General features: G+C 31.9%; 2 protein-coding genes across 2 annotated transcripts; one reads left to right on the forward strand and one right to left on the reverse strand.

The window, feature by feature from the left end:
• Positions 1-1,087: 1,087 nt before the first annotated feature.
• LOC127115742 (GATA transcription factor 27) lies at positions 1,088-12,531 on the forward strand. Its single transcript, XM_051047213.1, has 4 exons — positions 1,088-1,187; positions 1,341-1,444; positions 7,355-7,540; positions 11,972-12,531. The coding sequence occupies exons 2-4, from the start codon at positions 1,408-1,410 to the stop codon at positions 12,205-12,207; spliced, it is 459 nt and encodes a 152-aa protein (XP_050903170.1). The 5' UTR covers positions 1,088-1,187; positions 1,341-1,407; the 3' UTR covers positions 12,208-12,531.
• Positions 12,532-14,857: 2,326 nt separating this feature from the next.
• Positions 14,858-15,870, reverse strand: LOC127106521 (uncharacterized). Its single transcript, XM_051043808.1, has 2 exons — positions 15,579-15,870; positions 14,858-15,498 (listed from the first exon to the last, which is right to left on the reverse strand). Exons 1-2 carry the CDS (start codon positions 15,868-15,870, stop codon positions 14,858-14,860), a joined length of 933 nt encoding a protein of 310 aa, XP_050899765.1.
• Positions 15,871-16,614: the final 744 nt, after the last annotated feature.

Genomic DNA, 16,614 nt, shown 5'->3' on the forward strand with positions numbered 1-16,614 from the left:
ACACCTGAAAAAAGCACCACAACCACGAAAGACAGAACAATAACACATCTAATGGAGTTCGGAGACGCCCACCCCTCTATTGACTAAGAAATAGGATAAGGGTTCTCATGCTAGTCCGAGAAACCACAAATGTTATCAACGGACCTACCAAGATATCTCCAACATCCTTTGATGTTACCGAAGACCCACAAAAAACTATATAATTCTTAGTTTTCTAAATCGATCAAATAAGTTTACATCATTAAATCGTATTGGTGTGATTTAAAACGTGGCACTTAAATAAATATATGAGAAAGAAAAAAACTATGTGATTTTCAAATGATTAAATTGAAATTCATTCATTTATAAATTCTTTGTTTGGATAGATTATTATTATGTTTACTCATTATTAAATTTTTTAGGGTCATTTTTATAAAATTTTAAAATTTTAAATTTAAATTTAAATTTTGATAAATAGAAACCAAGTTGAAATGTTTAATAATTCTATACTACCATTACAAATGGTGCTTGTCTATTGGTTTGGGAAATGTGGCCTATTTTTGTTTTAGCAAACGAGGGATTTCGAATATATTGAAACATATAAAATTTTCTATTTTGACAATGAGAATAAATAAAGTCTCACTAATGTATTTTGTTTGTTTGTATATATGTTTTATTCTTGAAAATATAATTTTTTTTATGTTAGTTCATTAAAAACAACTTTAGCTTTAGTTTTTATTCTTTATAAATTTACTACTTTTGAAATTTTAGGCATCAATATTTTACTACAATTCTTGTAAATTTTATTTATATTGATATTAATTATTTTAATATAATTATAGATTTTAATATTAAAGATTAGAATCAAATACTCTAGATGTTAGAGAGATCAATATCAAGATGAATAGATTTTAGAGTGATTAAAAAAAACAATTGATAAAAAAGTATATTGCAAGAATTATATAAAAAATAATAATAAATTGTTTTTTTTCTGTTTTATTCAATAATTTGACTTTACATATTTAAAATCATTTATTTTAATTTTTTTAAAAGAAAACTAAAATAATCCTTTATTTTGTTTGAAAACTATAAATGAGGATGTATCAAAGTGGATCTGAAATCATTTAGTGAGGGGGGTACTTGGGAAAGAGAGCAAGAGAAGCTCTCAATGAAAGTTTGGCCAGAGATATTTTTCTTTTCTTTCACAGGTTGTGTGTTAGTTTTACACAACACAATTAACTTAAAGGCATTAGAAAAATAGAGCTATGTCTCTTTTGAAATTTATTTTATTCATTTAATTATCTTATATAGGTTTTTAATTGTTGTTTTGATTTTGCTTTCTCTTTGTTTTTTTTTTTCAGAGGCTTCACTTTTGCTGATTCAAATTCAATTGGTTACATTTTGTTTCTGCTCAACTTTCAATATTTCATGATGAATGGTCCATGTATGCATTGTGGAATTGATTGTAAGTCCTATCTTCTTTTAATTTTATTTATAATTCATTAGTGTTTTCATTTTGAGATAATTTTAATATTAGAACTTGGATCCTCTCCTTCAATATATATTTTTTCAATTATCTCTATCACCAAATTTATCTTTATTTCTCTTTAACATTTTCCCTCTCTTTTTTTTATAATTATTTTTTATTTGTTTTTTTATATTGAACTTACTTTAATTGAAGGAGAGGAAAGAAGGGAAGGAAAGGATCCAATGTATTAATATTGGGAGAGTCTAACATGTTGTATTGGATTCAACATTATTTTAAATAAAAAAATATTTTAAAATATTGTTTATTGTCATAAATATGCTTTGGAAGTCTCTCTTATTTGTATTTTAGTCTTTATTTTTAATATTTATTAGAAATTTGCAAATTATAGTGGTAGTTTTGAGCTGTCAACATGGATTTCAATCTAAATTATTCTTTAAAAAAATTATATTATATTATTTTATTTTGTTATTAATATAGTGACCAATGCATATTTATTTTAATATTTATGGCTGGAGGACTAAATGTGTGTGATGCATGCATATCCCCAAAACCAAACCATCTGACTGTAATAATAATGACTTAAAAAGGGATATAAAGAAATTAATTAATAAAGACTTTGCAAAGAAAATTAAAGACTAAACACAAAAAACTTTTAAAAAGGACATAAAAGACTTTTAAAAAAAATTTAAAGACTTAACAAAAAATAAAAATAGATAAAGACTTAAAAAAAAGATATATAGAGATTAATTAATAAAAAATAAAGATATTAATTAATAAAAAAATTTAAAGACTATTCTTCTAAGAATAAAATTATTCGTATTTTATAGGATAAAGAAACTATTATACAAAATATTTACAAATAGTATTTTAAAATTTGGATCCATGATTGATTATGCCAAGTTCTGGTCGAATCAGTCGATCATTGAATAAACTACTTGAATTTTAATTGGGTCTATTTAAAAAAATTAGATTTAATATATATATTTAATAGTTAAATTAGAAATTATAGCACAATTCACAAATAATTTATAAATTAAAGATTCGTCATTTTAAATTCTTTAATCATCTTCAACTTATATTCGATAATCCATAATATATTATTGTCACACATTAAAATATGTTGTGCCTAAGAGAATGTAAGGCAAGTTAGAAACACTTATGTAGGGCGAGCATAAGGTTAGCACCACAAGGTGCTCGAAATTATGCTTTTGGTCGCAACACTCAATCATATTAGGTTTGGGTCATTTTACCTTTTACCGACTTATAAATATGAAGAATGATATGTCCTTGCACACTAACAAAATAGATAGGCGAGTCAAGTGAAAAATAGATTTTTTGTGATAATAGGAGGACTAACAGCTCCAATATTCCACGCTCCTAAGAGAATAGAGAATAAACACTCATTGGATCTAATGATTCAGGTCCAAGAGATCTCTACAAATACCTCAACCTTAGGTTTGATGGAGATCGAATATTCTCACCCATAAACCACATATACAGAGTTTCTCATCATTTTTCATGAGCTAGCTTTAACTACCATCAAAACCCCTAAACGCCACAAACAACTCTCCAAATGCAAGGTTACTTTCATTGTAATATTTTTTAGAAAGTACAATTGGCACCCACCTTGGGGCCTTAGTAAAACTAACCTGAACCACACTCGTTAGCATTCACCAATCACTATAGTCACCTTCCCTAGCATGGTGGTGGATCAAGGCGCAAATTATATCATCAACACCATTGTATGAGGGTTTACCAGTGGTGGACAATCCAAGTTTTCTCGTTTGAAGTATTCCAAATAGGTTTTGACGATGAGAATCATACCCAATGGCCCTAAGATATGCTTGGAAAAGGAGCCAAAGTCTAAAATCACCTTCTCCGACAAGGATTTCATTGACATCCTCCCTCATAACAACAATCATATTGTCATCACGGTGCAATACGATAGTTGGGATGGTAAACGAGTGAAGATACACAAACATGAGAAGCGAGACGAATATTAAATAGGTTCAACAACTAACAAGACGTTTAGCCTCCATATCCCGCCTTTTTCTTGTTTAGGTGACAAGGCATTTAATTTATTTTCCACTTTGAAGAAGAAAGAGATATTTGAATAGACAAGGGAGTACGATGAGGCATTATGGAATTTAAAGGCCTTCCTGGAGACATCGCCCATATTAACAAGCCTAGAGGCGGGTATACTCCTCTATCTGTACATGTTTATTACTAACTAGGCAATGGGCTCGATGCTCATCCAAGAGATATTAAAGTGGAGTATCCTGCCTATTTCTTGAGCAAGGTGTTCAAAGGCATTGAGGCCATGTACCAGAAGACCAGGGACTCGATTTGTAGTTTTTATAATTGAAAGGAAGCTCAGATTGTACTTACAAAGGCATTGTGTCATGGTGAAAACCAACTACCTTATTCAGCAAGTTTTAAAAAAGTCAGATCTTGTAGAAAGGATGGTCTCCTAGGTAGTGGAGTTAACTGAGTATGATATCCAATATATACCTAGAGGAAACATCAATTTTCAAGTGTTATCCTATTTGCTATCAGAGTTAAGCTCTCCACCAAGTAAATATACTCCCCACTTATGGATATTATTTGTGGATAACTCCTTAAACCTGAAAGGATGTGGCACCGGAATAGTATTAGAGGGACCAGAAGACCTTCTGATATCCTTAAAGTTGGAGCTTAAAGCTATCAACAACCAATCCTATTATGAAACCCTTATCTTTGGTATGGTTCTCTCCCTTGAGGTGTGCGCTTCAAGCCTCAAGGCCACGAGCGATTCACAGTTAGTGGAAAATCAAGTCATTGGAAAATATCATATAAAAGAGCCCTAGTTGATAAAATATATAAAAAAATGTATGTGAATCATCTAATGTTTCAAAGATTTTGAGATAACATATGTGTCTAGGGAACAAAAATATAGGGTTGATTTTCTCTCCATGCTTGCAAGCACAAAAAGATTAGGTCATAACCGTACTATCCTTAAAGAAACTTCGGTCGCCCTCAATATTGAGGCAAAGAAAACAAACAATCTTGAAGTCGTCATGACCACCAGTTGGATGGCACCCATTATATGTTATCTACTATTAAACGAACTCCCATCAGATGAACTAGAAGTGAAAAAGATATGAAACATGCAGTAGTCACATTGGTGGACGAGTCCTTGCTCATAAACTTCTCAGGGAGAGTTATTATTGGCTCACTCTAATGAAGTATAATGCATAATTCGTCAAAAGATCTGAAAAATTCCAAAAACATGTCAACTTACATCACATGTCATCCTAGGTCTTTTACTTTGTCATACCGCCATGGCCATTTACCAATGGGGAGTATACGTACTAGGACCTTTTCCAAAGGCACTTATCCAACAATTCTCTTTGATTGTTGGAGTAGACTACTTCACGAAATGGATAGAATCTGAATCACAACAAAAAGGGTTTTCTACTTCTACTAACAGCATATCATATGTTGGTTCGGTTTACAAGGAGTTATCATCTCAGATAATGGTACACAATTTTCCAGCTCCACTATTGTCGATTTTTGTCGTTTCAGTTGTCCACCTGTAAGAAGATGGGTAGGTCGACTCGATGAACAAGGTAATATTGGATGGGATAAAGGAAAAACTGGACAAAGACAATGGGTTATGTGCCAAACAACTCCATAAAGTATTATGATCATATTACACCACCCTCATTCAACTACCAAAGAAACTTTGTTCACAATGTTATATGGCGCTAACGCCATGCTTCCTGTCAAAATCGATACGCCCACATGAAGACATTTAAGTTAAACGAAGAGGAAATGACACGAGACGATGTACCATTGATCTGATCGACAAAACCCATGATGTTGGCCATATAAGAGAATTCTTCGCCAAACATAGGGCTGCCATAAGGTACAATTCCAAAGTGATCTAAAGGGAATTGCAGGAGGCTAACCTCATGCTCGGGCAGGTTTTTGTACTAGTTTTCCTAGAGAAAGTACAACCTAACTAGGAAGGTCCATACCACATATGTCAAAATTTACCTCATGGAGTTTACAAACTATTAGAGATGGAGGGAAGACTTGTCCCTAAAACATGGAAATATGTTAACCTAAGATATTATTACATTTAGTCATTTACAATTTTTAATTCAATATAGTTAGATGCATTTAATACGCCAATGTATAAACTTCCTCAAAATTAGTTTATTATCATATTCCCACAAAGTGGATAAGCTTCAAAATGAGGCTCATCATTAAATTTGATTAATGATTGAATCTTGGATCCTCAAAGAGGAATCTTTGTCACCCATAGAGGAAATATGAAGTCTAGATCCTCAAATATGAATCCTTTCCGCACTTAGAGAAAATATGAATATTGGATCCTGAAAGAGGAATCCTTTCCTCCCTTAGAGAAAATATAAATTTTGGATCATCAAAGAGGAATCATTGCCGCCCTTAGTAGCAATATGAATGTTGGATCCTAAAAGAGAATCTTTTTCTACCTCAGAGGCAATATGAATTTGGATCCTCAAAGATGAATATTTTCTACCCTTAAAAGGAATATGAATAATGGGTCCCCAAAGAAAAATCCTTGCCCCCTTAGAGACAATATGAATGTTTGATCCACGAAGAGGATTTTTTGCTACTCTTAAAGGAAATACGACTACTAGAACCCCACTAGATGATCCTCTTCTAAAAGAACTCAAGCAAAACTTGAGGGACTCGTCCTCAACAAGAAATGTTCTAGGTCCGAGAAACGTGAAAATTAAAGGAAAAAGAATCCCCAAAGGATGAAAAAAATAATGGCAAAAGGTGTTCACAACCACTTATGAAATATGGAGAGTGACATGTCCTTATGTACTATTAGAATAGAAATATAAATAAATGGGGGAATCACATTCTTCATGATAATAGGAGGAATAACGGATCTCACATCTCACACTCCTAAGAGAATAGGGAATAACCACTCTCTAGGTCTAAAGATCTTGGTCCTAAAGGTCTTTATAAATACCTCTACCTTAAGGTTGAAGAAGATTAAGTGATTGTCACCCAGAAACCACATATACAAAGCTTCTCATTACTCTAATTGAGCTAACTCTAAACACCATAAACAATCCAAAACACCACAAACAATCCTCCAAATCAAATCAAGGGCTACCCTCATTGTACATTTTTAACAAATAAAAAATATCAATGTATAGAGAAATAACAAGGAATCCAAAATCATTGTATTTAATGTAATGAGTACACTAATATAAGCTTTTTTACAAATATCAAACTCAATAAATTGTTATCAATTATAATGTACAAGAAATTGGGTGTCTCCTTCAAACCATAAATATCATTCTTGAGAAATAAACCTTGTCTTTTTTATTCTTTTATTTTTATATATTCTTTAGGTTGTTCAACATATATTTTTTTATTACAATAAACCATTTAAAAATATTGATTCAACATCCACATGGTATATTTTCCAACTCTTTTGGACTACAATTGAAAGTAACATCATGATGGTGTCTATCTTGGCAATTTGGTGCAATTGTATATGAATAGTCCACTCCAAAAAATATGAGTGTGGTCTTTAACTTTCCTTGTCAAGATTTTGAAGATGGATCCATAAACATCGAACATTGTTTTCTTCTTTTCTTTTGTATTTGTTGATTTTAAGTCTACTTGAACTTTGCTTAAATAGTTCATCAGCTTTCCCCTATTTTGATGCTTGAAAACTAAAAAGGAATTTTGAATTTTACGCAATCTATAACCACATTTAGTATTTTCATATAGAAGTTAATGATAATTACAATTTTATAAGGAAACTCTTATATTTCATTATTGTTACTCTTACGTATTTATTATTTATTTATTTATATGTTAACATGATGTAAGCAGCAACTCCACTTTGGCGTAAAGGACCAAATGGAAAGTCGATATTGTGTAATGCTTGTGGATCACGTTTCAAGGCGAAAGGAAACCTTGAAAACTATCTCCCAAAAATTGCTCTGCAAAATCGAATATTACGCCTTAACATTGAAAAAGCTAATGATAAAGGTCTCAAGCTTTCAAATAAAACTTCAGGTAATACAAATAGTAATTAGTAAATTACATGTTCATTACATTGTTGTAGCCATTATTGTTTCTATCAGAGATTTCAATGCTTGTTTTGGTTTTGTTAAATTTCAAGGGTATAAAAACGTTTTTAGATTAAATAAACATATATTGTATCAGGTTATGATTTTTTGGGGATACTTGTTGACTTAGATAGTAGGAAATCTTCAAACCTTTTTAGATTAAATAAACATATAGATTTCTTCTATTTATCTTAGAGATGAGATAGAAGTGGAGAGGTTAATGAGTTTAGAAATGAGATATTGACATCATAACTCTGCTCGATTTAGGAGACGTTTTTGATGTTAATGTGCGGAAGAATAAGGTAAAAGTGCATTTTTTGTATAAGTCGTTGGATTTTGTTGAAATACAAGATATTAAGTTTTGTGAGATCTATGTATTTCTTTTTCACCCGTTGAAGGGATAATCCCTTTTGTGATTAGAGTCTTATCCCGCTTGTTGGTGAAATTCGCGGTCTTCTTTTATGTAGTTCAAGTGGAATATATAATTTTACTTCTTGGGCTCTGCATTTCTTGGTGTGTGTATAGAGTAAGGGGATTATAGGTCTATTGGTTTTGTGGTTAAAGTTTATTCCAAGAGTCTCATTCCAGATAAAAGAGTTATGCATTCAGACCTCTGTTTGCGTAAGGACAATCTTGGAGAGGATGTCTGGTATATTTTGGGGGATTTTAATTTTGTTTTCTCTAGTAGTGACAGGTTTGAGATTGATGGGTCTTATAGCCTTTTTGAGAGTGTTTCTTGTTCATCTTTTATAAAATTCATTTATTAAACGGGATTGATTAAAATTCCCTTTTTAGGAAGGAATTTTACTTGTTCCAAATGTAACAGGGGGATTGCTAGTAGGCTAGATAGAATTCTCGTGTTTGATGGATGGTGGAATCAGTGGTGGTGACTTCTCAGTTCCCCTTTCCTAACGATGTGCATGATTATTGTTCGATCTTTCTTAATTATTGAAATTTGATATGGGGTCCTAGGTCATTTAGATTAAAAAACCATTAACTAGCTCATAGTACTTTGACCAGGTGGTTCACTCTAGTTGGTGTCTCTCTCTAATATCTTCATGGAAAGCTTTTGTTATTAAAGATAAGCTAAATATCCTCAAAGGGTTCTGAAAGTATGGAATACACATGTGTTTGGTAATATCAACCTCCAAATTGAGTCCTCAAGAGATATTATGTATTCTCTAGATTTTAGAGCTGATTAAGGGAGCCTTTATGAGGTTTCTGTTTGGCCTTGGAATGAATACATTGATGAACTTTTTTATTTGCTAAAGATTAAATATTCTCAGTAATTATGTAGGTCTAAAACCTGGTGCCTCAAGGAGGAAGATGCTAGCACTTGTTTTTTCCACGTTTGTGTTAAAACCTTGAGTAGGAGAAATGTTATTTTGGTTCTTAAGGTTAGCGATGGTTGGATTAAAGGGATGTCTGAAGTTCTCTAAGAGGTTGTTAATTATTTCTCCAATAATGTTCAAAATCCTCTTATTGATATTCCCCTCCTATACAAAGTTGGTTTTTGTTCTCTTTATGAAGAGGATAATTTTCCTCCTTGACTCATTTTCTTCTCCCCGAATTAGATTGAGCAATGACTTAGTGTGATGGTAGTAATATTCTTGGCCCTAGGGAGTTTAATTTGTTTAAATGGTTTTGGTACCTACTTAGAGATGGTTTAGGGAGTATGTTTCATCAGTTTCATTATTTTTCCTTTCTTACTCGTAATTTTTCCTCTTATTTCATGACCTTGATCCCTAAGGTAAATTCTCCGGCTTAGCTGGGTGACTTTGTCCTATCTCTCATGTGGGATCCTTGTATGAGCTAGTTGCCAAAGTTTTGGAATCTAGATTTGGGAAGGTCATAGATACGTTTATCTCTTCCAATCGATCTATTTTCCTTAAAGTGAGGTTATTGATGAATGTTTTAGGGTATGACTGAGTTGGTTGATTTGGAAAAGAAATGTAAAAATTGTTGTCTCATATTTAAAATGGATTTTGAGAAATCATATGATTTAGTTATTTGGACATTTCAGGATTATATGCTAGCTAGGCCTTACTTTTATGATAAATGAACATCTTGCATGTGTGCTTGTGTGTTTGTCGCGAATATTGCAATTTTGGTCAATGGTTTACCCACTCAAGAGTTTAGAATCCAATGGGGTCTTAATAAAGGTGATTCTCAATCTCCTTTTCTATGCTTATTTGTTGCAGAAAGTCATAATCGTTTACTCAGTCGGACTACTGAGTTTGATTTTTCTCTTGCTTTAGTGTGGGCTCGTTGGATCTTGTGGTCACTCATCTTCAGCATGAGGATGAAACTTTGATCTTGGTCAATACCTTTATTGATAATATTTGACTTATTAAATATACTCTTAGAGGTTTTGAGAGTTCTTTGGGCCTCTAGGTCAATTTTGTGAAGAATGTCCTTATAAGTGTTAAAGTGGATTCTGCTTTTCCGAACTTAGCTTATGATTTTATCCACTTTAAGATTTAGATCCTCCTTTTTAGGTATCTTGGTCTTCTTTTGGAGGGTAATTTCCCACCTTGAAACTATGTAGTACCCACTAGCTGACTTGTTATTTACATGATTACTAGTGTCGAAGCATAGGTATATTAGTCTCGGGGTCGGGTGATATTACTTAATTTAATGCTTAATCTATTTCATTTTTCTTCTTATCTTTCATGAAAATGCCTATTAAGGTTGGTAGAAAGTTAGTTAGGATTAAAAGGAGGTTTATCTAGGGTAGTGTAAAGGGTGATACTAATATTTCTTAAGTTAAATGGTTTGTTGTATACAAGCCTATGTGCAAAGGTGGGTTGGGGTCTGTGATTTATGCTTGGTTAATATGTACCCTTTAGCCAAATAGAGGATGGGGTTGATCTTTTATCCATTTTATCTTTGGGTTGATATCCTTTCGTCTAGATATGAGACTCTTTCTATTTCCTCTTTCTTGGGGGTTAGGTTTCAATTTTTATTGCACGCCCATTTGGTGGAAAATAATGTCTTTTCTTAGCTCAAAGAAGTTGATTCCTATGAATTTGGTCTCAATACTTATTTTTGAGCTGACTTGTGGGTTGGATCCACCCATATTAAAAATATGGACCCTAGGCTCTTTAGTATCTCAAATTGAGGGAACTTTTAGTGGGTGAGGTTGGTATGTGGGAAGACAAAGTTCTAGTTTGAGATATGAGGTAGAGGATATCTTTTTTCTAGTATGAGTTGGAGTGGGTTTCTAAATTTTATTTTATTTTTTGAAGGAACAACTCATTCCATGGTTACACATAGATAGTGGTAGCGTCATGCTAGGGATGCGATGTTCTCGTTAACATGGATTTTTCTACCCTTTAAGAGCTACTCACCCTCCAACTCCTCCTCACCACTTAGAGGAGTTGATTCTCACTCATTTGAGTTAGCTTGACTCTTTGCATAGTGATGGTTTTTCCTCAAAAACTCTTACAAGATAATATCCTTAATTGAGAGAGAATCTTCTTGAATGCAGAGTTATAGTTGATCCACATGAGATTTCTTATCATGTGGGTAGGGGTGGTAAAATAGATTTACCACCTTTTTGTTGCTTGTGAGACGATATTTTTTTGTGTGGATATTATTTCTAAGGGGTTAGGGTGCTTATAAATTTTCCCTAGAAATCTTAAGTCTCTTTTTGTGTTTTTTATTTCGTTGGGTGATAGGTCGAGAATTTGGGATTGTCTTGCTATTATCTTCATTCTTTTGTATGGTCGGTCTAGATTTCTTTGAACAATATCATTTTTGTAGTTCATCAACAAGTGTGAAGGATGTGGAAGAAAAGAGCATTCCCCACCTTTAAAATGGAATCTTGGTAGATTTATTGTCGATTCATGTATTTTATCTGCTTGACACTTTTAAAAAAAAGTGGTCTGAGTGTTTTTGACTTGATTTTGTGGTGGAGTATTCTTGGTTCTCTAATTCAGTTGCTGGTGGTTTAGGTAATTTGAGCTATAGTATGTTCCTGGAATTGGTGGTGGTTTTATGTTGGTTTTGAGTTATTTTTGAAATATTTTTATTTTGTATCCCTTTCTTCTTCTATTTTGTTTGTTTATTTGCTCGCTTTGTTATGTTTGTTTCATTAGTGTTATTAGTTAGGTACTTATTTTTCTATCTAATAACACAATTTTTATTTTGGATGGGCGACATTTCCCCTTTTATCATATATGTTATACTCGCTACTAAAAAAAGTTCCAATAAATATTTTGATTTTGATGATAATATGCAATCAATCTCATTCTGATATTTACACATTAATATCTAAGATTCTTCAAATAATACACACCATTGACTATCTTGTAACATGTGATTTGGGTAAATTATATATATGTATATGTACTTTAATCGTTAATATCTTTATCAGGTGGAATCAATACCAATACTCGGGACTTTAAAATCCCTCGAAAGAAACGCTCACCTGTAAAGAAGCTGACACCAATTGAGAGGTTTCATAAAACTCTTTTGAGATTATCAAAATCGGAAAAACTATCGAATGACAATATTTTATTGACCGAGAATATGAACAACTTCATGCCTAATAATGAGATAGGCCTTGGATGCATTCTTCTCCATAAGACAAATGTTACTCCTACAAATTAGTACTTCATCTGGTCTTATATATAAGAAAAAATTTACTTTTTAGGTTTATTGAATATTCAATGTACTTAGACTGTATAGTAGACCAAATACATTACTTAATGAATCTAAAAATCAACTTTATCTTCTAAATAGGACCAGAGATAGTATCATTCACATGCATAGATAGACAAGTATATTGGGAATTGGAATGATACTATGTAAATGTGGTGTAACTGAGAGTTTTAGCTTTAGATATGTAAACATAATTTAGACTTACTGGATTTAAGTCTATGTGAACTTAAGTATTGCATTAGAGGCAAATTTAAGTTATTTTATTTGGTATTATTACCCCATTACTTTTATATTGGATGTAATTCAATTAATTTTTTTTATCAAAAATATCTTTACAAAATCAATTTATAGAGTAATCAGGTGCATGCTTTTGAAAATAAAATGTTTTTGAAAATTAATCTTTTTAAGAACAGACTATTCAATCCTTCCTCTAAACCATTCGAGGACCACAAATAAAAAAAGGCCTAACGAGTTCTACCTAACAAGGATACTGTCACACCCTAATTTTACCCAGACTTTTTATCCTATAGTTGAGATTTTTGTTACATCATCATCACATAATAGATCCCTCATTTTAAGTATTTGACTTAATGTCTCGTTGCTTTAGGAGGATAAGGGTTTATTTGGGATTGGTTTGTGCATATTTCAATTAGGGCTTAGCATAGTAAAAGTTCCTTTGATGTTAGTTCACTTGGTGGTCATCCAATATATTGAGAGTTTGACCTGCATGCCACTCCTGCGAATTTTTTTTCTCAAAATGCCACTTTCTGAAATGAATTTCCCAATCTGCCACCTTTTTTGTCCTCTTGTGGGAGTATTTTAATACTTTTCAGGGTCCTTCATCCTAGATGGAGGACACCCCCAGAGGTCCAGTTGGGGTGCGCCATCTGGGATGAAGTGTGTATTACTTTATTTTTATTTTTGTTTTTTAATTTCAGAATTAATTTAAAATGATTAAAATAATTATTTAATATTAAAAATCAATTAAAATATTATATTTAATTAAAAAAATAATAATTTTTAAAAAAAAAAATTAGATACTTTGATATATAATATTTTTCATAATTATTTAATATTAATTAGTTATATTACCTTTTATATAATATTTGTAATAAATATATAATACTAATTAAGAATTATTATTTATAATAATTAATTAATTAAATTTCGAAATTATATAACTTTTTTTGTAATATTTGTTTTAAATATTTAATATTACATAATATTTCAAAATTAATTTTAAAAAAGAAAACTTAAATTTTTTTTTTTAAGAAATTAAATTAATTGTTACATAATATTTTTAATAAAAATGAAAAATTAATGATACTTACAATAAATTTATTAATCGATGATTACATATTAATTTTAGTAAATTTTAAAAATTAAATAAAAAATATAGTTTCATATAATATTAATTAAAAACGATAATTACAATGTTTACTTTCTTAATATTTTTTAACTATAATATTTTTTTAACTATACTTTGATATATAATATTTTTCATAATTATTTAATATTAATTTTTTATATTACTTTTTATATAATATTTGTAATAAATATATAATACTAATTAAAAAATAATATTTATAATAATTAATTAATTAATTGTTTTAAATTAAATTTTTCTAAAATTAAAATAAATAATAAATAGTGACATATTATTAGCAAAATATTTTTTAATAATTAATTAAGATTTTGAAATTATATAGCTTTTTTTGTAATATTTGGTATAAATATTTAATGTTACAGTTATTTTTTCCCGCCCAAATAATATTTTGATTTAGATTTTTCCCGCTTAAACCATAGTATAATATTATTTTTTATTTCCAATAGGTTTCCTATAAATAGAGGAAGCATATGACAGATGAATATATCAATTGTGAATGATGTCTGTGTGTTGCATTGTTTTCTTTGAAACAGATAAGCAGATGAGGGTTTGTTTGAATCCACAATGGAAGTTCAGGCAGTTGATTTCTGCCATAAACGGAAGTTTTGGACAACTGGGTGGTCCGATTTGACGTGTTAGAAAAATTGAATGTTATTTTCCTTACATAACTCTTATGGATGCTAGCCTAGATGGGACATACATGCATTATTGGGATCATGTAGAAAATGATCTGGATGTTACTTGTATGTTTTCTACGCATAGTGGAGAAGTTAGTCGAGGTGTTGAAGATCCACTTGTTTTAGCTGTTGTCATTTAAAATGATAATATGATCAAAGGTGTTGTAGTGATTAGTTGTTATAACGTGTTGGAATAGTTGTAGTTTTTTATCTTTAGATGAAGTTGTTATTATGTTGTAATTTGTCTTGTGTTGTAGAAGATAATGTTACGCTCTTAATAGAACTTGTTGTTGGAAAAAGGAAATACACGAAATATAACGAAGATTGAATATACTAAAACTTCAGACATAACTAAGTAGAAGGGTCAGGCCTGGTTGGACATTTTCTGTGCATATGTCCTATTTCTCGACAAATACCACACCTCCTTTTTTTCTTTTTCAACGTTGTCCATTTCAGTTCTAATCCGACAACTGTTTGGGCGACCTTTATTGTTTCTCCGCATGCAGTCGTTGTGGCATAGCGTGTCACCTTCATATTATGGCCAACTTGTTTCGGTCAGGATCCCGAGGAAACTTTCCTCGTAGACCTTAAATACGTTTACAACTTTGAACACGTCAACTATATGCACAGAATAGTCTTGTCTTATGCTTGAACACGCTGCAATAACATGTGAGCAAGGGACATGAAACGTTTGGAATATTCCACACTCACACGTAAGATTCTGAAGGTCGACGTTGTAATGGGTAGTCGGTCTGCCGTCACTATGATGAACAGTTTCCTGGACCAGGAAGCAGAACCTCTCATGATCAAATTGCATAACCGTGTGGCTATTTGATTTAATTACTTCCTCCTTAATTCCCTTCATGCAGTTTTCAGTGAACAGTTGGCCAGAACCCAACATTTTAGTCCAATCATGTCCTCTTTTTCCAAACAGTGTGCCCATTTGATAATATGTTGATTTTACCAAAGCGGTAATAGGTAGGTTGCGTGTGGATTTTAAAACTGAGTTCATTGATTCTGCAAGGTTGGTAGTCATATGACCCCAACGTTTCCCTCCATCGAATGATCTCGTCCATTTTTCTCTTGGAATATTGTCTACCCATTCTAACGCTTCTATGTTAACCTTACGTATCTCTCCCCTGTAGTATTCATATGTTGCCTCATTTAATGCATACCCTGAAAATGAAAATGAAAACTAAATTAGTATGTAGAAGTTAATGTTATATATGGTAACAAAGATATGTTTTGGAAGATACCCATGTTAACAATTTTTTTCCGAAGTTCCTTATCTCTGAATTCCCTCATGAAATTTTGAGCTATATGTCTGATGTAATAGACGTGTGAGGAGGGAGGGTGTTGCCAGCCATTATCCGGGTTATCATAGGTACTCTTTATTGACTCATGTTGATCTGATATCAAGCATAGGTTGGGTTGTGGTGTGACATGCATTCTAAGATTTCTCAAGAAAAAACTCCATGCTTCTCTAGTTTCACCCTCTACCAATGCAAAAGCTATTGGAAATATGTTCCTATTTCCGTCTTGTGCCATAACCCTTAACAAAGTTCCCCTGTACTTTCCATATAATCATGTGCCATCTACTTGAACCACCGGTTTACAGAATGCAAAACCCTTGATGCATGGTTAGAAATTCCAAAAAAGGCGGTGAAAAACTCTAGCACCACTGATTTGAGTCCCTTCATTTGAAAATATAGGAAGGGTCTCGAGTTCTATTATAGTACCTGGTAGAAATGTTTTCAACCCTTGAGATTGAGAAGTTTGCGTCGGATACATTACTTGATCACCCTCATCGTTGTCTACTAAGCATACGTATAACTCAATCACATTTGACAGATTATACGTCGAATGGCACTAGAACATTAACCTGACGTCATTGTCATCTTCTATTTTCGTTGTTGTATAAGTCACGCTATTAACGCCGTCATTAAAACATGGATATCGATAATAAATATCAGTTATCTATTGTTGGAGCTTGTTTTCGAGTCTTTCTTTTAGACGCGTGTAATTGGATCTGGGGTGTATTTTGAGTTGTTGTACGTTTGTGTTTTGAAATATGACTCCAACATTAACATCTGGAAAAATACTTCCATTATAATAGATTTGAATTGTGATATTGTTTTGAGCCATTGTGTGTATGATTTGATTTGAAAATCAAAGCTTCAATTATATACAAGGGCTGTCTGGAATTGTACGTTGTAGCCATGCAGTAGACGTCCTCCATTTGAGATGGAGGACCTTAACTACCTCTGAAAAGTAGGAAGGGGTCCGCCCTTT

The sequence above is a fragment of the Lathyrus oleraceus genome, chromosome 1 (assembly GCF_024323335.1).
Source record: "Lathyrus oleraceus cultivar Zhongwan6 chromosome 1, CAAS_Psat_ZW6_1.0, whole genome shotgun sequence".
Lineage (NCBI taxonomy): Eukaryota > Viridiplantae > Streptophyta > Magnoliopsida > Fabales > Fabaceae > Lathyrus > Lathyrus oleraceus.

Excerpts from the sequence above, each read along its gene's own strand:
- LOC127115742 (XM_051047213.1), top strand. The coding sequence starts at position 1,408 with ATGATGAATGGTCCATGTATGCATTGTGGAATTGATT. Across the intron at positions 1,445-7,354 it reads TATGCATTGTGGAATTGATT|CAACTCCACTTTGGCGTAAA; the intron begins GTAAGTCCTATC and ends TGATGTAAGCAG. Across the intron at positions 7,541-11,971 it reads GCTTTCAAATAAAACTTCAG|GTGGAATCAATACCAATACT; the intron begins GTAATACAAATA and ends TATCTTTATCAG.
- LOC127106521 (XM_051043808.1), bottom strand. The coding sequence starts at position 15,870 with ATGGCACAAGACGGAAATAGGAACATATTTCCAATAGCTTTTGCATTG. Across the intron at positions 15,499-15,578 it reads GAAAAAAATTGTTAACATGG|GGTATGCATTAAATGAGGCA; the intron begins GTATCTTCCAAA and ends TTTCATTTTCAG.